The sequence below is a fragment of the Polyodon spathula genome, chromosome 22, assembly GCF_017654505.1.
Source record: "Polyodon spathula isolate WHYD16114869_AA chromosome 22, ASM1765450v1, whole genome shotgun sequence".
In the NCBI taxonomy this organism is placed as follows: Eukaryota; Metazoa; Chordata; class Actinopteri; order Acipenseriformes; family Polyodontidae; genus Polyodon; species Polyodon spathula.
The window spans coordinates 1,266,367-1,289,227 of record NC_054555.1 but is presented as its reverse complement, the minus strand read 5'-3'; the positions used below and the strand labels follow the sequence as shown (position 1 = coordinate 1,289,227).

The 22,861-nt window shown below is 42.1% G+C and overlaps 3 protein-coding genes across 4 annotated transcripts; all 3 read right to left on the bottom strand.

Annotated features, from left to right (window-relative positions):
* Window positions 1-581: 581 nt before the first annotated feature.
* LOC121297175 (beta-1,4-galactosyltransferase 7-like) lies at window positions 582-6,472 on the bottom strand. The gene is made up of 6 exons (XM_041223281.1): window positions 5,866-6,472; window positions 4,609-4,959; window positions 3,958-4,183; window positions 3,423-3,506; window positions 2,862-2,966; window positions 582-2,028 (listed from the first exon to the last, which is right to left on the bottom strand). Exons 1-6 carry the CDS (start codon window positions 5,916-5,918, stop codon window positions 1,873-1,875), a joined length of 975 nt encoding a protein of 324 aa, XP_041079215.1. The 5' UTR covers window positions 5,919-6,472; the 3' UTR covers window positions 582-1,872.
* Window positions 6,473-7,521: 1,049 nt separating this feature from the next.
* On the bottom strand, window positions 7,522-11,156 carry LOC121297176 (transmembrane emp24 domain-containing protein 9-like). The gene is made up of 5 exons (XM_041223282.1): window positions 10,980-11,156; window positions 10,295-10,395; window positions 9,997-10,122; window positions 9,759-9,905; window positions 7,522-9,512 (listed from the first exon to the last, which is right to left on the bottom strand). Exons 1-5 carry the CDS (start codon window positions 11,128-11,130, stop codon window positions 9,363-9,365), a joined length of 675 nt encoding a protein of 224 aa, XP_041079216.1. The 5' UTR covers window positions 11,131-11,156; the 3' UTR covers window positions 7,522-9,362.
* Window positions 11,157-11,661: 505 nt separating this feature from the next.
* On the bottom strand, window positions 11,662-18,837 carry LOC121297284 (vesicular integral-membrane protein VIP36-like). 2 transcript variants are annotated; one of them, XM_041223518.1, is made up of 8 exons: window positions 18,614-18,837; window positions 17,465-17,583; window positions 17,024-17,141; window positions 16,471-16,553; window positions 15,336-15,497; window positions 14,737-14,851; window positions 14,399-14,518; window positions 11,662-14,007 (listed from the first exon to the last, which is right to left on the bottom strand). In XM_041223518.1, exons 1-8 carry the CDS (start codon window positions 18,810-18,812, stop codon window positions 13,847-13,849), a joined length of 1,077 nt encoding a protein of 358 aa, XP_041079452.1. In that variant the 5' UTR covers window positions 18,813-18,837; the 3' UTR covers window positions 11,662-13,846. The 2 variants fall into 2 exon arrangements, with proteins under 2 accessions (XP_041079452.1, XP_041079453.1); XM_041223519.1 differs by lacking the exon at window positions 16,471-16,553 and adding an exon at window positions 16,341-16,420.
* Window positions 18,838-22,861: the final 4,024 nt, after the last annotated feature.

Here is a 22,861-nt window from a genome sequence, read left to right as displayed (position 1 = left end):
TGTTTTACTAGTTAAAACGCACTCGACTCAATAGAAGATCTTGCACAAAAATGCTTTCACTGTTGCAGGACAAAAGCTTGCACAACACACTTTTCAACACGGTGCTGCAGACTTCCACCCACACCGCGTTCTCATTTAGCAGAAGGGTAACATTTGAAAATGGGTGCATCCACAGGACACAGAGCTGTAGAGTCTGCTCGTCGTGGCTCCCAGAGGAGGCTGCTTGTAGAGTCCCAGGACAGTTCACATTACATTTAGTTTTCCCTGGCTTCTTCCCAGTTTGAGTTTATTCCAGCCTGTAACTTAAGACACTGAATTTCCAGGTTAAAAAAAAGAAAAACAAATTGGAATCTGGCTTTATTGTGTTTCCCCACAATGAGCATGCGTTTAAATATGCACACAGGTGCCATAATTCAATACAAGCGATTGTTTTTTTTTTATTATATATATATATATATATATATACATATAAAAGGTGCCGTCTACCTCGAACGGCGATGGAGCTTGCGCATTATATATCATATATATATATATATCTATATATATATATCCATACGTTCGAGGTAGACGGGACCGGAACCTAAAAAAAAAAAAAACAGAACTATGAAGAAGATTCTGTGCATAAGGGTTTGCAGCAGGGCTATGATGATTCTGTGCACAAGGGTTTGCAGCAGGACTATGATGATTCTGTGCACAAGGGTTTGCAGCAGGACTATGATGATTCTGTGCACAAGGGTTTGCAGCAGGACTATGATGATTCTGTGCATAAGGGTTTGCAGCAGGGCTATGATGATTCTGTGCACAAGGGTTTGCAGCAAGACTATGATGATTCTGTGCATAAGGGTTTGCAGCAGGACTATGATGATTCTGTGCACAAGGGTTTGCAGCAGGACTATGATGATTCTGTGCACAAGGGTTTGCAGCAGGACTATGATGATTCTGTGCACAAGGGTTTGCAGCAGGGCTATGATGATTCTGTGCACAAGGGTTTGCAGCAAGACTATGCAGATTTTGTGCATAAGGGTTTGCACAATTTTGTGGGTCACTCATCAGAAATGCATTCAGGAGCTGGATCAATTGTATAACACACCAGGATTTTCTTTTTAATGTCACCTACAGAAATCTTCACATTTCTGATGCCTCTCTTCCACCACCAGCTCATACTACTAAATCAGACATCAGAGAGGAGGGACACATACCAAAAAACAGCTGGTTCAATGTCTTGTCCAGAGTTTAATATAAAACTATAGCTTTTAAGAAACCGGTTTGTGCACCTTTGCGTTTTTGCAGTATAGCTTTACATTAATATTGTGCAAGTACAGTCAGAACACCATCCAACCAGTCTGTAGCCTAACGAAAGTCCATTGATTATCCCATTGCTCGCAAGGGTGCACACTGGCTTTCAGAGTAGTCATTCCCTGCTGCTGTGAACAAAGAGCCATTCGCTAATAAAACATCTAAAGCAGAGCATGGTGCCCTAGTACAGCTGCTTAATCTAGATCTGATCTCCCAATAAAATTAATAAAATACAAACACGTTCACATTGAGCATTGCCTTGGAAAACATGAGAACAAAGTCAAAAGTTCATGATGCATATTTCATAATTCAGCATCCACTGGCAGAATTATTCTATCATAAAAAGCACATTGTACATTTTCCAGGTTCAATAATAATAATAATAATAATAATAATAATAATAATAATAATAATAATTCACTGTATCAATTCCGATACTGCACTGCTCTGAGCAGGCTGTATATATTCCAGCTTCCTATTCCAAGCAGGATCGACTCTTCACAGACCTGTATTAACAGAGAAGAGATTCCTCATGTGCTCAGCATTAGGAGGCTCTCCTGAGCTCTGCACCTCTGATCAGCTCAGCAGGCACCACGGGGTGTCGTTGAGGTCACAGTCCAGCAGGATATTGATCAGTGTGCACGGAGCCCCGCTGATCGTGAGCTCCCTTTTAGAGTCCACACTGTATCGCAGCTTGGACAGCCCCCCTTCTCTGTCCACTTTGAACTGCTCCTGGTGGGGAAAAGAACTACATGTTAACTACATAACATGTTAATGTTAATTTTACAGACACAAAACACACACTGCCCAGCAAAGCGTACAGTGTAGGAGATCTTACTGAAGCAGCAGTCAGCTCGAATCCATCTCGAAACTATGGCGTTTGTGAAATTCATGCACACACTACCATCAAAGAATAATTTTACTACTATCCCCGATTCTTGATGGGTAAAGACTGAAGTCACCTGGTTCATTTTTTTCAAAGATTTAGTTTTCACCAGTAGCCTTCATGTTCGTTGATGCATAAATCAGAAAGAACAAGATCAGTAATGAGAGCATGCAGCGTGAGAGCACAGCGCTGGAGAAAGATCAGAACTGAGAGCATGCAGTGAGAGCACAGCGCTGGAGAAAGATCAGTACTGAGAGCATGTAGTGAGAGCACAGCGCTGGAGAAAGATCAGAACTGAGAGCATGCAGCGTGAGAGCACAGCGCTGTACAAAGATCAGTAGTGACAGCGTGCAGCGTGAGAGCACAGCACTGTACAAAGATCAGTAGTGAGAGCGTGCAGCGTGAGAGCACAGCGCTGTACAAAGATCAGTACTGAGAGTGTGCAGCGTGAGAGCACAGTGCTGTACAAAGATCAGTAGTGAGAGCATGCAGCATGAGAGCACAGCACTGTAGAAAGATCAGTACTGGGAGCATGCAGCACGAGAGCACTGTGCTGTAGAAAGATCAGTAGTGAGAGCCTGCAGGGTGAGAGCACAGCACTGTAGAAAGATCAGTACTGAAGCATGCAGCGCGAGAGCACAGAGCTGTACAAAGCAGCTGGGTGGAGAGGTATTTGTACCTGCTTCTGTGAGGCCACTCTCTTCTGGTCCCTCTTCCTCCATGCCGGGTCGTGTAGGTGTCGGAACGTCTTGTACCCTGTTGTTATTCCCGTAGGCCTGAAGAGCTACATTGAGAACACAAATACAGAGCATTGGGATTAGTGAGCAAACAGACGTTGGGTTTAAGATACCGTGCAGAGATCCTACCACCCCATTCTCACTGTCGATTCACTACAACAACCACAGCTGAAACCTAAAACTGCCTTTCTGTATAAAGGAATAACATCTGTTGCACAGCGAAGGGGGTCCACAGTGCTGGGCAGCAAAAACCAGCTTAGTCAGTTTTAAAAAGGAAAACCAAGCACAGAACAATAAACAAGAAAGGAGGACTAACAAGCCTTTTTCATGTCTCTTCAGTTCTATTGTATGTGCTGTAGTTTCTTTATCCTAAACACATTTAGATGTTTTGTAACTATGACTAGAGAGCTGTGCCCTGATACATCAGGTATTCTGATAAAGTGGTTGTAACGTTTCCGAGCAGAATGAAGACTTGCAGAATACAGCAAACCCCCGGTGATCACCTGCAGCCCTGCAGCTTTTAATCTTCTGTAGAACTCGTCGTCCTCTCTGCCCCAGCCCCAGAAGCGGTTCGACATCCCGTTGCACTGCAAGAAAAGCAGAACAGATCTAATCACGCATCGCAAACACACATACTTACTCATGCATGATTGCATTTCAGGGATGGCAATAAGACTCCCATTGCATGGCATTGAGATCCATTCCTGGTTTTACTAGTGAGTTTAGTACCACACACCGATAAACCGTGGCTAATCAAGCTCGTAATAAACCATGGAATGGGGGAAACTGCAACTGCTATGCAATAAGGGCCTTATTTGCATTGGTGTATTTTTTATATACTGTGGTGCAATTCATGAATTAGACATATATAACACAAAAGAATAATACTCATTTTACAATATGAGATGTATCTGACTGCATGTCTTTCTTCATAAGACCTCTTGTTCAGTTTATGCTGAAACCCTCCAGGGTGTAAGATGTAGCATTTTGAGCTGTTTTTGCTTTTCTTCCAATGCGCTTGGCCTGGCCGTGCCTTACCATTTGGTAATGCTGTTTGGTGAGGAGCAGAATCCCCCCCACGTATGTCTTGTAGTGGTACAGGGGGTGCAGCTCTGGAGACGCGATATGGAACGGGCCCTGATCTGGAAAGCCATAGTCCAAATTCTCATTGAGAGGCAGCAAGTCCACATCATGCATGGCAATGTAATCAGTGTCGTTCCCACTCTCCAGAAATCCAGCGTTTATCAGGGAAGCTCGGTTGAATCTGGACAAAATAAAGTTACGCTGATAAATTCATACCGGAAAAACCAACAAACAAGCAACATTACACATGTCTCGCTCCCATCTGTTACTGAAAGTGGAAAGCAATTTGAAATTTGTTCATTTCCCAGATCTATTTCAATGCAATTTCTACAGCAGGGACTGGAATTACATTTCCATTTAATTGAAATTTGAGACAGACACACAGTTTCTAGGTACCAAGCCCAGGTGTGTCTTACTAAGTAAATAGTAAAACATGGAATGAATCACACTGCTATGCAATGGGAGTCTTACTTGCATTCCTGGAATTAGGACTGTAAGAGTTGGAACACTGACTGGGAATTCACTCTGGCCCAGTCACTTTGATGGAGGACGAGATGCACAGAGTCAGTGGGATCTAAAAGCAATGTGTTCAGCAGGACGCCTCACCTGTAATGATCTACCTGGTTGATCACAAAGATCTTGTGTCGTACTTTCAGCTTGTTTAAGAAGGAGTGCATGTAGGGCACAAAGACCATGAGCTCCTCAAAGCGCTCTCTGAAAGGGATGAGGAGGGCCAGTTTGTGAGGACCCCAGGAAGGGTCGTCTGTTGCGCTCGCCTGTCTCTCTGGGAGGCAGGGCTGACGTGACAGGGTGCCATCCTCAACAACCCTCCTGGGCACCTCGCCAGAGCAGCTGAGCTGGAGCCACAGCAGAGAGGCAAAGCCGATCACCATGCACACACAGAAGAGCTTGAAGATGGAGCACTTTCTGGACAGGACACCGAAAAACAGACGGGACCTGATAATCAACAACACAGGCGAAAGTGTGTTAACAGTAGAGTACCACCAAGCACAATTAAACACTTACAAGACCTCTATAGACAAATAGGATGAATCCATGATGCATGCTGCAGTGTGAATCAATCAGGTGTTTCTGTCTGTATGTCAACCTGCCTTTAATTCAGGATGTCGCATTGGACTGCATATTTTGATTTTTTTCTTCATTGCTAATGTAGTTTATAAGCAGTGGAAAATCTGCATCTGTGTTTGAGGGATGTCATTCCATTCAATTGTATACCTTCGTGATTTGCTATTAAAAGCAGAGCTTGCGTGCTTGCAGCAGCCTGTTCTTTCTTATCAGTTGAAATATTCCACATATTCAAAACAGCCTTTGCAGGGTTTTCATGCATCTCTTCTTCCACATACAATGAAGACTGCGATTTCTAAAGACATGTCCCTAAAGGGAAGAGCAGCTGTAATGATCCGATCGCAAACATGTCAATAACATTAACTGAAATATTATAGGAACGTTTTCATTCCTGTCCCTCGATTTGTAACAGCACACACGATGCCATTAAAAAAAAACAACAATTCCAGAATTTCAGCTGCTTCTAAATTAATACTGTGCCTGTGAGGCGGGCAGTTCTATGTTACTTACAAACTCTGCTCTTGTGAAGCACTGTTCTTTGAGTCTGGGAATCTGTTATCCACAAAAAAACACAGCAAAAAGCGTGTTGCACGGTACATAGAGGGCGTGACACGGCTCACAAGCTAAATCACGTTAAAGGGAAGCACAATTCCGTATCACTCCACACACAATACAATCATGTCTCTGTACTTTTTAACACGAAGCGCCCCCTACTTTGATTTAAATTGAACAATCCGTAAGAGGAAGTTAAATTAAAAATATATGCATTTGCCTTACCGGTTTTCCTCCTTGAAATAAAGCACAGGTTTTCTTCTGAACGAGTACATCATCTTCAGTGTTGCCCGATTGCCGGGATAACGTGTCTGCTCGAACCTGGTTAATAATGATGCCACTACAGGTCTCCACTAGTAATATCTCTGCACATTCTGTAAGGCTAGAGGCGAATCGCCAGGGCTCATCGCGTTCGCTGTCCTTCGACTGCTGTGTCCATCGTCTCTTTTCTCGGATTAGATGTTTCTTGTATCCTTCAGCGGTCCTCAGCCCCGTTATCCATACACGTGTAACATTTCCCAGCCCGTCTTTATTCTCATGTCTTTTTCTTTCTAATAAATCTTAGCTGCTCACCAGAATTTCCTTATTTTCTTAGCGCTCACCAGTTTGAACAACCAGACATACAGAACTGCAGATTAATGATCTCAGTCCGAGAATCGGGTCCAATAGCAATACAAAACGTACGTACTACTAGTATTTTTATTTGAAAAAAAAATAATAATAATCTAATTTCTTAGGTTATTTAAAAAAAACAAAACAAAACTCCCCCCGTTAATTACCGCTTATATTCATCAATTACACGCTGGCTGTTTTCAAGCCAGTTCAATTTCTACAGCGGCTCTACCCGGAAACCTAGTACACTGAATATAGGTTCCGACTCACTACCCGGACCGTAATGAGAATTGCACTGCAATACCGGTACATTGTTTCATTGCAATCTGTGGTGAGAAGGTTACCTAAAGTTACACTAACAAGTGAGAATGACTGCAGAAGAAAAATACATTCACTGCTACAATGTAAATCAGCGACAATTGGACCATAGGATCTTACAGGAACATAATACAGCCACACCGTGGTGTATATGCGCTGCATTACGTTCTGTATGGGAAATATACAATGTGTTGCACATTACACACACACAAATATTAATATAGATATATTACAGTCCAGTATATGGTACAATATACATGGGATAATGTATTTACAAGTATAATGGGCAATGGTCCGCAAGGTGGGTGTTTTGTCAACACGTGAAGGAATATATATATATATATATATATATATATATATATATATATATATATATATATATATATATAAATTAGTCATTTAGCAGACGCTTTTATCCAAAGCGACTGAGACTATAGGGTGGTGAACTATGCATCACAACTGCTACTGCAGAGTCACTTCCATTAGGACCTCGGTTCTATGTCTCATCCAAAGGACGAGTTGTTTCAACTTTCATAGAACTTCCCTGGTATATCAATTGAGAAATGAACTTGACTATTGTCAAATTCTTATTTTCCATTTATAATGAATCCTAAATAGATCCTCTCATGAGTTTGCATATAGATTGCATATATGGCATTTAGGTCTTTTTTTTGTACTCTATTTTATAATGTGCGCCCCATCTCTAAACAACCTCAGTCTTCAGTATGTCGACAAACATCAGATTTGAACCATATTAGGGTATCTCTACATTTAATATTACTGCCAATATTCCTACAAACTATATACATCTACATGCGGGTCAGTTAATGAACAGAGATCATTACTAAATGATACAAAAGACAATGAGTAAACATGCAATTCTTAGTAGAGACCCAGACTTTGCACATTTCAACATTCAAAAACACACCAAACTAAGAAAGACAGCAACAATGGAGAGACGTATGTTTATTTGTAAAACTGTAATATGGCATAAAGAATTCTCAGTAACAGAAAACGTAAAAAACAAAAAGTTCAATAGAAAAATCTCACATCTCCAACATTTTCACCTCTTGCTGTGTGCGGACAGAGGGCTCAAAAATAACAGGCATTGAAGCCAATAACTGCGCTGCCAGGCAGGATCCCCTTATATCTTACATGCTGCTGACAGAACATCAAGCATCATACCCGCCACAATCTACAGCTGGACCGGCTGGAGCACGGCAATGTTCCAGTGTCATTTTAATATCACACAGGGGAGGGAGCAATGGGGAGCTTTCTATACATTGTCCTGCCCTCCTTTTTGTTAATCGGATATCTTAAAAAGACCACAAGTGGTTACACACATAAGCAGGCAACCACACTGCATTTTACAGGAATCCCTGTGGAACCCAGTGAACCACATTAGGAAAGGCTAGTCAGTTGTTAAAAAGCAAACATACAAGATGTAGAGAACTGTTACGGTCCCCCAGAAAAGCATGTTGCCTTTCCTTTATCAAAATCTATGATCAGACTTCAGTGAAACACACACTGAAAAAAAAATAAAATACTTACAGGGGAGGTGAGGCGAGACAAACCAAAACAGAGGCTTCCACTAAAACCTTTAGTTTTTATTCAGACAGGGCTACAGAGCAGCTTAACAGACTATAGAGCCTGGCTCCCTTAGCACAGCCTTGTGAAACCACCGTGTCAAACCATTACAACAACGTGTCTGTTACGAAGCTCACGATTGACTTCATGCATGATTAATTACCACCAGAAAGAGAGTTTTATAGTAAATTCTACTATAAACATCTGTTTCGTGAAATTGAACAGGAACTGTGAAGAGTTCTATTTAAAACTTATTCCTTGCCATAAAACAAGCCATCTTTAAAATAAAACGTAACTCAATGAAAATCCCTCAATCTTAAAAAGAGCATCATGTACATGCAAAACCTTCAGACAGAGAAATAAAAAATTCCCTTAAATTAATTCCTTTAGCTTGATAAACCAGTTTCTATCCGTATAACTGAGCTCCACCCAGCAAGTTTCCAGCAAACTCTTCAAAACCCTGAAACACCTATGCAATTCCAATCAAGCACCCACACCCCTGCTTCTTAAATCAAACCCAAACATGCAGCAAGCAAAGCAAAACAACTACATACAATAGAATTGAACGCCAATTCAAGGATCTAATGTCCCTACAGCCCTGTAAAGCCACATTAGGATACCAAATGGAAATTCCATTGGGGTAGTTTCATTTTTATAGCTGATTAATACTGGTGCAAATTCAGATGATGGTTTTGCAGTATTGTGGTCTGTAGTTCCATATTATTTCTATATAAAATAGTTTGTTTTTTTTAGTTATAGTTTTGGCCTCTAAAACAGATTGGTTTGGGGCTTAAATAAGTCAGTGCCCCCCCCCCCCAGAAAAAAATTAAAATTATAAACCGACCCTTTCCATTGAAAGCCTGTCCTGCACTAAACTTACTTTGTTTCAAGTTTCTTCAAAATCAAAAAAATCTCTGCCCCACTTCAATAGTAAGCAGATAACCTTTCAAAATGGCAAATAATTTGTTAAGCACAAAAAGATGACTTTGTAATTACTTTCATGAGTTGGTGTTCTGGATACTTAACTTCAAAACTCTCCATATAAACTTAAACTATTATTAGGAGGACAAATTCCTTGCATTTCAAAACATTATCTCCCCATTCTGCACTTCAATGTTTTTCATGGGGCACACAGACAAGGAGTCTGTTTTGCTGCTGTCATACTGCATACAGTGACTGTGTATAAATATCAAAGGGAGGGAGCTCTAGACAAGCTTCTTGGCTTCGAAGAAGCTCTTGAGGTGCTTCATCTGCCAGAAGCCGATGACGACGAGGATCAGGGTCTGCGCGATGGACCACCACAGGACCCGCTGGTTGGTGCTCTCGCTGGTCTGCCGGAAGCGCTCCTCACGGTACTGCAAGGAAACAGAAGCACCGCTTTACTCATCAGCACTGCGCACCTCCTATGATCTTACCATCCATCATACCTGTAGACAATCCTGGCTATCGCATGTATCGCGATACTTGGCGGAAATGCAACCTGCATATCGCAATACACATCACACCCAATAAGCAGTGCAGCCAAGCTCCTTACCACTCAGTCATTCCAGCACAAGGCAGAGTGCACGCGCTCACTCGCTCTCTCCCCCTCCCCCTCTCACCCTCTGGTAGTCCTGCTCTTTCTGGATCTGGTCCACCTGCTCCATTAGCTGACGCACTCTCAGCTGCAGCTCAGTCAGTTTATCCTTTGCTGCGATCTCGGCATAGTTGGTGGCATGTTCCCCAACCTGGATATCGAGGTGGACTCTCTGGAATGAAACAAACCCAGCAGAGTTTTAACACCAGCAGGGCAGCAATAACAAACCTCATCTGGAACTAGAGTAACCCCCCCACTCTTACCAGCATTCCTCCAGCAAAGAGAGCAAACTTGGAGGAGTTGGAGTGCAGGCAGATCTGATGTTCACCAGGCGTGTGGGAGGTGAATGTGAATCGTCCTTCTGAGCCATACTGTCTGGACATGATCACCTGCAGCAAAGGAAGAAAAAAATGTTATATATACATTGGCCAATTAGAGCCATGCCATGTATGCAAACATGTGGGACGAGATCTACGCACAGGATAAGCTGTACTGGAATCAGACAAGCCTGGCTGATTCTCGTGTTGGTATTTCCAATGAAGGGAAAGCAGTAACCAGTACCTTGTCATCTGGGTCTTTCACTTCCACAAACATCCCGAGTCCAGGAGTGGCAGGCATGTACTCTTCCCTCTGCTTGTCATAGAGCTGTGTTCGGTAGTTTCCTACAAAACAAACACAAAACGACATGACTTTCACAATGCACTGCTGTGAACTGCAACAAAAAACAAACACAAAACGAGTAACCTGCTGTCTTCATCTTTTCACAATTCTAAACGATGGCAAGACAGAATTTAAAATGACTGATCTGCACTGTGTCTGGACTGCAGAAGAAAAGCATTTTCTTTTAAACGTTTCAAGTATATTCGGCAACATGGTGATGCCAACAGTATATACTGTGACTATATTAGGTGTGATATATATATATATATATATATATATATATATATATATGTTGTGGGGTGATCACACAGATTGTCACAAGTGGTCAAAGGCGGTATACAAAGGCGGCGGCAGCCGTGAATGTTATGGTTGCCAATGGTTGGCCTTTATAGAATGACAAAAAGGTTTCGTCGTGGTTTACATGACTTTTTTCTACATGCTTAAAAAAAAAAAAAAAAAAAAAAAAAAAAACCAACAACTACATAGTTTTATAAATTAGATGAAGCAAACCTGTATATCGCTCGAGCACTGCCTGCTGGACGCGCTTCGGTATTTGAATGTTTTAAGTTGGAAAAGGTTACGATACCTATAACCATGGTCTCGTCCGGGATCTCCTCGATGAAGCATTTCTTCTCCGTCTCCCCGATGTGAAAATACAGGGCAGAAGTTAAACTAAAGAAAACGTTCAACAGTAAAACAGATAACCCGCAGAGCTTCACCGTCCTAACCGCCTCCATTTCCACAACCAGGAGTCTGCGCAAAAAAAGACAGTGCCACGTAAACGCTCGCACCGCACTGCCCAATCAGCAGCAGCGGAACCGGTAGCGCTGGATTGTGGGAGATGTAGTTTTAACAAACCGAAGGCCACCCCGCACGCGCTATCGAAAGGCAGAGCAGAAGTAAACGTCAGACAGGTTCCCGATGATTCATGTCCAGGATTAATGATGCGTCAGGTACCGTGCTTCTGGCCACGCTTTATGCAAACGATGCAATCAGTTGTATAGCATTTGCAACAAATGCTGTCTACCCTGTGGATTGCATTTTATTTGCAAAATAGATTTATCTTATATATTTTTTTGTAATGATTGAGGTGAAGTGCTTTTAAAAGGGATGAGTATTCTGCAATATTGGACAGATGATTTACAATGTATTTACAGGTACATGCTTAGTGTTGTCTCTCTTTGTGTGCACTGCAGACACTTCACTGCTGTGTTTTATTAAAAGGACTCTGTCACTTCTAGAAAATGAAGACAAGGACAAAAGGACATCATTTAAACTGCTTTAATTACTCCAGGACCACACACAAAGTCCACGTCCCATTGCATTAAAGTTTGGATGAGCACACACTTTTCATCCTTCTCTTCATGGCTCAAAATGAACAAATGATCATGGGGGAGAAACAAGAAAGGATAATCAACCACAACAAAACAGCAACATAAAATACAAAACTGCAATATTTACCAAGAGGGCTGGGCTGTTTAGAATCTCTCGCTAAATAGTTTAAGAAGTGAAATCGAGCAGGCTGCCAGACCACTGAATACATGCAATGGCTGCCTCTGTTGTCCAGATCAACTTTAGCAAACACTGAAAGACAGTGCAAGGTTGTAATAATCCTGCAGAGTATGCATACATTCAAGACATGCAAGTAAATCACAATCCATTGCATGCAATGCTCGCTGTGGAAATCAGCCCCACATGTGACAGTCCAATCCATTTTACAATGACTCCTTTAAATGTATTATTATTATTATTATTACTCGTGCATTCACTAGGGCCAATTTAATTTCATGGAAATGTATTTAGTTCAGTTTGTATGGTGAAGTGGGGTGATAAAACAGCATCTGGTGCAATAATAGCATCTCAGGTTTACAGGGATAATGTGATACAAGGCTGGTTTCACAGACATTGAGTAGCACTAGTCTTGGACACCCTAATGTTATTTCAGGTAAGGCAATCCAAGAATAGTGCTAATCAGGGACTGTGAAACCAGCAGATGGTTTGCAGCTCTTCTGCACTGGAATATGACGCCAAGCACTGGCTAAATGATGATTAACAACATGCAATTGATTAGTTTCCACAATACAATGAAAAACACCTTTTAGCACAACTTGAATGCATTCAAATACTTAAAAAGTACACACTCTTCATTTTCAGCCCTGAAATTTTTTTAACAGAAATGTATAGCTCTCCTCTTCTGTAAGGACTTCCAATAATTTCCTGTTGAGGAAAATCCCACGCAGAGAACTAATACCCTTCCACCATCAGATACACATGTTCTGTCTTTGAACTTTTACTATAAACTAAGCTGACAAAGGATGATATTAACGTACACTGAAACATTAAAAGGTCAACACGTCTCCTTTCTCTACAGACAATTCAACTAATTACCATAGAAACATGGTGCCCCTATAACTGGCACAGCTTTTCAGCAACTCATCCTGGCTTTAAAGAAATGCTAATCAAGTTAACAGAGGAACATGTGTTAAGATTAAATATACCGACTGCATTACAAAACAGTATTTTATTTTACAAAAGAACATATGGTCTGCTAATGGTGAGCTGTATTAAAGTTTAAATGATTTTGCAAGTTCAGATATGTTTGCTCAATAAATCATAGTGAACTATCGATCTGAAGACTGCATTATCATTTACCTTCAGTACAGAAAAAAAAAACACTCATTACCTTGAACTTGTTTTACCAATTTTATTTTGCTGTTCAGATAAACTAGTACAGCTGCCTCACTGTGCGTTTCTTTTTGAACAGCTAGGCAAGATTGATGTCTTGGAGAAAACTTGTTTGATTTCACATTGGAAGACGAATGAATATTTGAAACGATGGTCAAGAACATGGGCTTTGAAACGTGGGTTGCAAAAGGCAACGTGAACAAGAACATGGTCATCACACACACACACACACACACACACACACACACACACACACACACACCGAATCTGTACCAAACATGCACCTCCCCCAGGCTCTTGTAACCAGCTTTGCGAATTTGTTTCTGTGCTGCGCGTCTGAAAACGATGCGCACAGAGAATGCTTAAATGAGTTTTGAAAGTGTTCACACATCTGTAAGCAAAACGAAAGACAGAGCACACAACAAGGAAACAATTACAAAGAAAATAATTTTAAACTAGTCAGAACATCATTGGTATGAAGAAATTAAAGAGATACCTAGCTGAAATGAAGAGGCTGTGCATTTCAGTTAACTGTACTACACTGAACAAACACATTTTGTTTAGCAAAGACATTTTTTGTAATTTTTTTTGGTTCATATTAAAAGTAAAAAAGAAGGGAAAACGTTATGCTTGTTTAGACCCAGATTCTCGCCGATTCTTTCTTTATGATGTCACGAAGGCTGTTTAACACAGCATGTCCTACCATATGAACGTTAGAAAACAATGTTAAACAAATCACACCGATTTGATTGCGTTCCGTTTTCCCGTTCAATAAAAACGCTTGTTTCTCTCCTGGCGTTTCTGGAAGACGACGGCGCCCACCACCGCGCACACGATGATGCCAAGCAAAGCGCAGAGCAGCAGCAGGAACACCTTCCACCCAGTCAGAGGGGTGCTTCGGAAATTACCAGTCGGGTCATCGATGTTGTCTGAAACACAAGCAGCAGAATGAAAGGGGAGCCGGAGGCAGAGGGGTTTTCCTTCCTTGAACATTTCACTCTGCACCAAGGAGCCAGAGTTCTGTCCTGACATTGAAGAAAAACAATCCAACTGATATTCCAGCATCTGTAATAACAGTGGATCTGTGCAAATTTAGTGTAGAAATATGCCAAATAAAAATTCACTCCCTTTACACCAGGGGTGGACCGCATTAACCGGTCTGCCCTGGGCTTTGTTCCAACCCTGTTCTAAATTGTTCAGTTGATCCAATTAAACCTCCATCCAGACCATGAGGTACTTCATGATCTCATTTGACCTGTTACACCTGGAGTGGAATGGCCCTCCAGGACCAGGATGGGACAGCCCTGGTCCATATCTTACCTTTGGGTGATTTGAGCAGGCTGACACTGGGCTCTATTTTGGTCCAGTCCATGCTGTCCTCCTCAGGGGTGTGGTCCACCATCAGCTGGTACACCTTCATTGAGAGGATGTCATGGTTATCTAGAAATCAAACACACACATCAACCACTTACAGCAATGGCACATTTGCAGCCCTTTATTCTTTGCGTTTGACTTGGGGAACACTAGCCAGACGTTTCATGCTTTTCTGTAAAGCAGGAGTGTTTTCAGAGCACTGGAAAGTGCGTTGCTCTGAAATGCAGGAGCTGTGTTTCAGGGTTAGGGCAGGGTTACTCACAGGCCCAGGCATGCTGACTCACCTGCAAGGTCACCTGTAGCTGCAGAGGCCCCAAATAAGTATCCAGTGGGGAGTCGAACTCCTGCGACATCGAAGCATTCCTTCCATTCGTTGCGGTCTTCAACATCAATCATAACCTGAGCAGATGAAAATAAATCTACTTACTTCCTTGCCAAAACCATTCATCAGATTGATCTGCCAACAGACATTTAAGTGGAGTCCAATACAAGATTCAGCATCACAGGCTACTCTCGGAAATATTCCCTAAAGCCTTCATACAATGCTGCATACCCACTGATCTTTAAAATTATGCATATCAAGTAACCACAATCAAGCACTGTGCATGTATTCATACTGGCTGTGCACATTAAATGCAGACTGATAAGGTAAAACTAACAACCTAAATGAGGTGGACAAACGCTTTGGTTAGTAACTTTTTCATCGTACCTTTTTTGTTTTAACTTGACTTTGCACAGAAACAAACCCTGTTTTTTCTTTAACAGGGATGGTAATAAGATTCTGCTATTCAATAGTGGTATTTCCCTGCCTGCTCTGCTCCGTTCAGTTTTCAGGGTGGAATGCAGTGTATAGAAGGTGGGTAGGTGCCTCTATGGTTCTTACCGTCAGCCTGCCCTTGGAGTAGCGAACGGCCAGGTAGGTATCGTGGTCCTGGTTACGCACCTCTGCTGAACACCCCCCCAGCTCAGTCGGGCGCCCGTCCTTCCCGTGGTCATAAACCAGGGATCCATTATTTACCATGGCAGATATATAAGGGAATGAACGCTGTAGGGGTGAAAATGGGGTTTAAAAAAACCAAGATCACAAATCATTCAATACCAGGCACCAAGCCTATAGTCATCATTTTAACCCTGGACTAAACCAATCGTTTTATCTGGGGAAAAAAAATCCCTCTTCCAAAACAAGAACACATCTCCACGTCTTTGATGCTAAATAACTGTCCCCTACAGGCGAACTTGTTGCTGCTCTGAAAATCACCGTCACCTATAAAAAGTTATAATAATACTTTTTTTTTTTTTTTATGTAGATGCCAAATGTATTGATTTCCATAGTTCGTAAATCCATACATTTCATAATCTCAACCAAAAATAGCTTTCTATAAATACAAAAAGCAGCAGCAAGCGATTTGTGACTTCTGCAGAGTGCAGTGCAGTGCACCATGTCCACCGAGCATCCTCAGCTTGTCTGGAGTACTAAACATGCAACAAGCAGAACAAAAAGGGTGTGAGTGTGGGGTTAGTTTAGCAGCCACAGTGCAGAGCTGGTCTCAATGGATTCAGGTCACAATACACAGATTCAGGTGTGCTGGGCCTCATGCAGTACTTGCATTGCTGCAAAACAAAACCTGGCATGGGCAACTCTAGCAAAGCACAGAGCAGCAGCAGCAGCAGCAGCAGCAGCAGCAGCAGGAACACCTTCCATCCAGTCAGAGGGGAGCTTCAGAAATCTCAACTCTGCTGTGACTGGGGAACTGTCACAGAACTGCACATGTGAAGAACTCATTGAAAAATTTATTATGGTCTAACCCTAATACATTGGTGTCTGGTGGTCTGAATCCAATGCGCTTTAAATTAAACCCTTAAAAAAACACCCTGACCGGTCACTCACTTCAGAAGACTCATCATTGGCGTACGTGTCTATAAAAATGGCCAGCCCATGAAAGTTATCTTTGCTTCCAAACACAGGCCCTGCGGAGAGAAAACTTGCATCATTAAATATAGGCATCAGACGCACTTACATCCATTCCTTGGAGATCATTGCGGAAAGTATCCACAAAAATGCCCAGTCCAACGAAATGATCCTGGCTTCCAAAGACAGACCCTGCGTGAAGGCAGAAACAGGGTTTGAGAGAAGTCAAGAACTACTGCAGGTTAAGGGGGGGGGGGATAGTGTCAGCAGTAGAAGTAGCAATCCAAAATGAAACAACCTGCTGTACAGTATTTATATTAGCCATGCTGCTTACAAACAAACCTGCTAATTAACCACTGACTGGACTGTCTCAAAGTGAAAATACCCAGGATTCACCAGCATGGTCACTATACAGGCAGGCCATCCTGTAGTACAGGTTTGACCATACTTCCAGTTCTTATCTATATATTATTTAAGGTTTGCAGAAGAATAGAAACAAATGCAATCCAGCAAGATACCAATTGACCATAACAAAGCACACAAGTGTACTGTGCAATGACTCTTTGAGCATTCTCCTGTGCCATTCTTGCATGCCAGTGAAGTTTCTTATTCTGATAAATGCACACACGACAGCTCATCTAAGAATATATACAACTGTGTACCAGGTTGCAGCTTCTCTTTTGTGTACCAGATGCCAATTCCATCTCCATGCAGATTCTTCCTTCCTGACCCATGGATTTTGAACTGGACATGTAACTCCCAGTCCTTCAGGAAACACGGCTGCAGAAAGAGAACCACAGTTCAAACTCTGGAGGTGAACGGTTAAACTCTGAACTGACTGGAATATAGTGCCCTGTTGCAGATGCCGCATCCAACAGACCCTGGTTTCAAACATAACAGCTTACTGGGTGAATGAAAAGGTCAATTTGCATCCCTTCTGTATAGAAACAATACATCAGCTTGGCCTCTAAGAAGTTCAATTGAGTTTGGAAATAATACAAGAAATGACACATACGGGCAGAGAACCACGTAGGCATTATAAAACTCCATCTGAACCACAACTATACCAAACCACACTCTCTCTCTGGCTCTGAAACACTCACCACTCTGTTCCAAATGGACCCCTGTTTGCTTCTCTCATCAGGGGTCAGTCTGACATACTGGCTGGTCAACAGCGTGCTGCCTCCGAAATCCCAGAGAGGAGTTGAACTTGTCCCCACACCTACAGGACACAGACAAAACAGAAATGGCTCGTTTCAGTACTACTAGCATTACTATCTCTACCAAACACAGCACTTGTTCAAACAGACGGGTGAAAACACTCCCAGTGGCAAGGCATAGAAAGTGACATCATCTTAAAGCAAATAAAGCAGTTCGTGTTTGCTAAGTAGGCAGATCAAGCTCACTTGGCAGTATGATGTTTTTCATATGGTTTATGGTGACACACATTTAACAGGGTACGGTTTTTAAACTGGGAAATTGCATTATTCGCTTTACTAACAACTTCAAGTTCTCAAATTGAAGCCTCTATGACATACATGTGCTCTGTGCTTTGAAATATGCACCCGGTGTTTCAAAAGGCTTGATTGGATGCGAGTTGCAATATGTGGAGACTTGTATGTTTACACAGTCATGGAATTATAAATGAACTTATATCATACAAAAACCGAAGGCATAAAACACTTAACGACCTTTAATTTCTCTCTCAACGATTTGGGTGTATTTACGCTGCAAACTATGTATGATTTTACTGAATTAAAAAAAAAAAAAAAAAAAAACTGATGAAATATGAGCCAACCGTATCAATTGGCGTTAGACTGCATAGTTTAACTTAACAAGACAGTACCGAAAGTGAGAAAATGAAACACAACAAACCAAGAGAAATCGTCCCACAACTGCCTGCGGAGGGTTTAAACTCTTCAGATATGCGGTAATTGCAACAAGACAAGGCGTGGGAGCCCCTAACTAGCGAAGCTGATTTGATCGCTGACTGCAGAAGCGCTAGTGCACATAGTTTAGTGTATTAATATGTGGATTTTAACTGTGAAGATAGACAGCTGAAACAATCCGGCGTGTAACACGACAAGAACACTACTAACGTGCCTGTACAAGAACAACAACAGCGCATAAATACGGTTATAAATGAGGGTATAAATACGGTTATAAATGAGGGTATAAATACGGTTATAAATGAGGGTATAAATACGGTTATAAATGAGGGTATAAATGCGGTTATAACTTAGGGTATTCACCCTGGTATGGTTTGATGAGCGAGTGCTCCCGCTTTAAGTGTTCGGCGTTGCCGTCTGTTATATCAGCCTGGACCAGAGAGACTGGGAGCCACCCCAAAAGCAGGTACAAGCTGACACATCGGCATAATGCCCCAGTCTTCCCAGAGCGGACACCTCGGAGCCCCGACATAGCTGCAGCATTGCTCTTCTCAAACGCCATCTTTCCCCAGTATGGGCTCGTCTTCCTGCTTCCTGGTGTTACACCAGTGGCGGTTGGAAACATACACGACACTTCCTGGAGACGGATTACAGCGATGCCAGCGCTTTTATCTGTTTAGATTCAGATCACAAGGAAATAGCTTCTGTAATTCTACTAAATCCTATGCACACGTTTTGCGTTGCTGTGTAGCTCCTCGCAGAATCGAATCGGTATATCATTAATTCATATATCATTATTTTCGAATGAGATGCAAATGTGATCTTCGTGGGTAGGTCAATGGTATATGAAAACCTCGCTGTAGGTGTTGTAGCACGGAATGTTATGTTGAGTGGAACCGGAGTTGGCCAATCAGAAACGAGCACATAAGTGTTGGTGACGTGACCGCGGGGGAAGCCCTGTCGTCACGTGACAGAGAGCAGGTTTGCTGCAGCGGGTCTTGGTCTCGTCTCGCAGTAGACAGGTAGCGGTCACATGTGCTTTTAATATAAAAACGCACAATAATACTAGAGCAGTTATTTAGGAAGAGAAAATTAGCACGCAGCATTAAAACAACAGTGAACAATTCCCTGTGGGTCCAGTAGGTGTCGCTGTAATGCCGTGTTTTGGTAGCTCAATTCTGTTTCCATCGTTATATTGATTGGGTAAGGATACGGGGCAACAGGGCTCTCTGATTATAAAGAGAATTTGAGCAGAATTCTGAGATGCCTGAACTTCTCCCATATAATCAAAGTTAAGCACAGTAGCTCAAGAGACCAGTACTTACACTGCTGTTTAAAATGATTGGACATTAACAGAGCTACCACTGTATAGTGCCTTCTGTCATTATATTGCGATCGTGTTTGCACATCTAAATATGGTGTATTATAAAGACGACGCTCCATTCAAGTTAACTATGGATGAACGAGCCTCACCTCCCTACATCCCGTTTCATTTTGCTGCGTTGTCCTCCAGTGCATGTGATTGAGTCAGGTTATGCACGCCACAGAAATGGGACTGCCTTTCCTGTGGAGAATGGGAATCACGAGCAGGACAGCAGCATGTGATGGATCGTCTTCCCATTGCACAGGGTCACTCTGAGTGAGTCTCTGGCACAGGCGGGGAGATTCTGCTGGGCTGCAATGAAAAGGCCTGACTCATGTGAGTTAGTTATCGAAGGTAGTACAATGGAGGATTTTCAACACAACTTCATCACGGCTCTCAGAAAACCCAAAGCCAATGCAATTGTTTTGCTAAAGCCAAGTACTTTGCACTCCATAAAATGTCTTCTTTTTAAAATGTAATAGTCGCCAATTACTTTTTTATTATTATTATTTTCTCCCAATTTAGAATATCCAATTGTTATTTTAAGCTGAAGTTTAGGTATTTTAACCCCATCCCTGCCAAATTTACATTAAAAATACAGTTTATTTGTAACAAAAAACACACTTTTACAAGCATTTAGTCTTTTGGCTGAGTTCACTGCACCGACACTCGCACACACGTACGCGAACACGTGCACACACATGCACACATAAGCACACGCACCCACACAAGCACACACGTATGCGAACACACACACACGTACCTACATGCATGCACGTACGCAAACATGTGCACACACACACATGCACACAGCAAGAAATGCAATGGAGCATCACTGTGGAATGTAAGCCATTCCCATGTACAAATCAATACAATTATGTACAAAAAGTTCAGTTATATAAGGAATACTTGTGTACTAGTATCTAGAGATTAAGGTAATTGCCAACCAACACACCACCTACAAATAACTGTCAGGAGCCTGAAAACTTATAATTGCCTTTTCTGCAAGTTTTTCAGACTTCACTCACAATGTCAACAGTAAACCAGGCAGAGGAGTTAGCTGGCTTATTCACCTGTCATCCTCCAGTGACCTCTGCTCTGGGCCCAAGAGAGCAGAGATATAAATGGAAGTAAACCCAACTTGATGAAAAAAAGAGAAAAAAGCACACACACTTCACCCTTTCCACGGAGTCCTGTTGCTGTTGCAAGGTGTAGTCCTGTAATTGGCTCAGTGGAGCAAACCCAATGCTTCTTGTAGACAGGAAGAGAATCTACCTGCAAGTTATAATTCACGCCTCATCTCACACATAGCTTAGTAGCTTCAGTGTAATGTAGCATATGATATGGCAACTTTAAATCAAAGTCATTTAAACCAAAAAAGAACACAGATATATTGGCTTAAAGGATTACAGAACAGCAGTGCTATAAAAAAAAAAAAAAAAACCTGGCAATTTATTTAGAAATGCAATGCTGCTTGCTTTGATGTTTTTATTCACACATGATTAAAGAGGGGAATAAAATGCACAATGCTGATGAACTGTTTTGGGGAGCGCGTGCCACTAGAAAGAGGATTTAGCATGTTGAGCATCCTAGTGTATCCTGATCACGTCCTCCTGCAACACTGCTTCATATCCCATCCCCAAACCCTTTAATCATCAGCATGGCAAGAGGGAACGCCTCTTGATAAACTGGGATGTGCACAAGACAAAACCTTTTTCCCCAGGTGAGGACTCCCAAGGAAAAGTTGAGAAATGCTCTCTTTTTTTTCTTTTTAATTATCGTTACCGTGGAAGCTACAGGGCGCCAGCACACACACCGCAATGCATGGAGATGAAAGAGATGAAAGCCTGGCAGCTAGGGTCCCCTGTATAAAACACAAGATCCCGGGCTATCTCTCATTCCATTTAATGATGTGTTATTTATACAATAAAGGTCTCTTTCCAGCACTGTTACTGGATGTTCCTATGCCATTACTAAATGGAATTCATCATTATAAGTTTGCAAGAACAGGTCTTGTTTGCATACTTTAAGAACTTATTCAGATTCTTATTTTCCTAAATTCTTTTCAGTGTTGAAATAACAACAGAATGATGTAATGTTTTCTACCTGTTGAGAATATACAGGAATCGTGGAAGCCGAGGGAAGTCAGTGCAGGAATGTAAATGAACACGCAAAGGCCTCTGTTCCAGCCTGGGGCATTGGCTATTAGAGAGAGATTTCACTCAAACTGCAGGAGCTGGAGCGCCCTGCCAGCAGTCTGTCAGAGAGAGATAAGCCAAGCAGACAGCCCTCAGCTTAGACCTGCAAGAGGAATGGGCAGTGCTGTGTGATATACCACCATCATGTATTCTGTCCTGTCCCGTCACTGAGATGAGAGGAGGTTAAAAGCTCTAAAACCACCAATGCAGACCAGCCCGGCTCTTTTGTGTTGTGGTTATTATCCTTAAATATACCCTTGAAACCCCATGTTCAGGTGACATGACCACACAGCAGTCCTTATCCCTTTTACACACAGCACTTAATGTAATATTCATTTGCAGAGGAACTTCACTAAGCAGCATGGCAGTGCATTAATATACCAGCTGCACCCAAGGCTTTTCTTTTGTAGCTCCTCAATCCAGTCACTGTCACTTTGAAGTCTGCCTCCCTGGCTCTTCTCTAGCAATTAGCATCTTGCAGTTCTGACAGGTGCTTTATGGAGCAGCACTGATGTAATGAGTCCACCACATGCTTGGCTATTTTTTTTTACAATCGTTATTTCAAAGGTTATACCACCTACATTTTGGTTGTCTTTTTCCTCTCTACATTTTAGACTTTATTTTCTACTATAGATTATTCCTCTTCCCAGCCTTCTGCTACACTGCTACCTGTTTCTCTAGCAGACTGTGAACATGCTTGTGGCTGCGGATACCTTCCTGGGTCTCAGATCTCAGAAGCCGCCCCTTTAGCCTAAACACAACCTAAGACCATAATGGAAGACAGATGGGTGAGAGAGTTTTGAACAAAAAGAACCTTGTAATTGTTGGGTTTACAGACACTAATCCTCAAAGTGCCGTCTCCTGAAGCACAGTTCCCTGGATAATGTGTTTCTCATCCCAGAGCCAGCGTAGCCAAACAGCCCTGGAGCGGTGACTGGGACAATTGAGACTAAACACAAAAGAAGAAGACATGTACAAATAAATACAAAACCAATCCTCATACCAATACAGCATTGCCATGAATGTTTTTTAACAACAGGATAATGCATC

Excerpts from the sequence above, each read along its gene's own strand:
- LOC121297175 (XM_041223281.1), bottom strand. The coding sequence starts at position 5,918 with ATGATGTACTCGTTCAGAAGAAAACCTGTGCTTTATTTCAAGGAGGAA. Across the intron at positions 4,960-5,865 it reads TATTTCAAGGAGGAAAACCG|GTCCCGTCTGTTTTTCGGTG; the intron begins GTAAGGCAAATG and ends GTTGATTATCAG. Across the intron at positions 4,184-4,608 it reads AACCAGGTAGATCATTACAG|ATTCAACCGAGCTTCCCTGA; the intron begins GTGAGGCGTCCT and ends TATTTTGTCCAG.
- LOC121297176 (XM_041223282.1), bottom strand. The coding sequence starts at position 11,130 with ATGGAGGCGGTTAGGACGGTGAAGCTCTGCGGGTTATCTGTTTTACTG. Across the intron at positions 10,123-10,294 it reads TGAAAGACCCAGATGACAAG|GTGATCATGTCCAGACAGTA; the intron begins GTACTGGTTACT and ends CCTTTGCTGCAG. Across the intron at positions 9,906-9,996 it reads TCTTTGCTGGAGGAATGCTG|AGAGTCCACCTCGATATCCA; the intron begins GTAAGAGTGGGG and ends GTTTCATTCCAG.
- LOC121297284 (XM_041223518.1), bottom strand. The coding sequence starts at position 18,812 with ATGGCGTTTGAGAAGAGCAATGCTGCAGCTATGTCGGGGCTCCGAGGT. Across the intron at positions 17,584-18,613 it reads GCTCATCAAACCATACCAGG|GTGTGGGGACAAGTTCAACT; the intron begins GTGAATACCCTA and ends TGTGTCCTGTAG. Across the intron at positions 14,008-14,398 it reads CCTGCTCAAATCACCCAAAG|ACAACATCGATGACCCGACT; the intron begins GTAAGATATGGA and ends CTTGTGTTTCAG.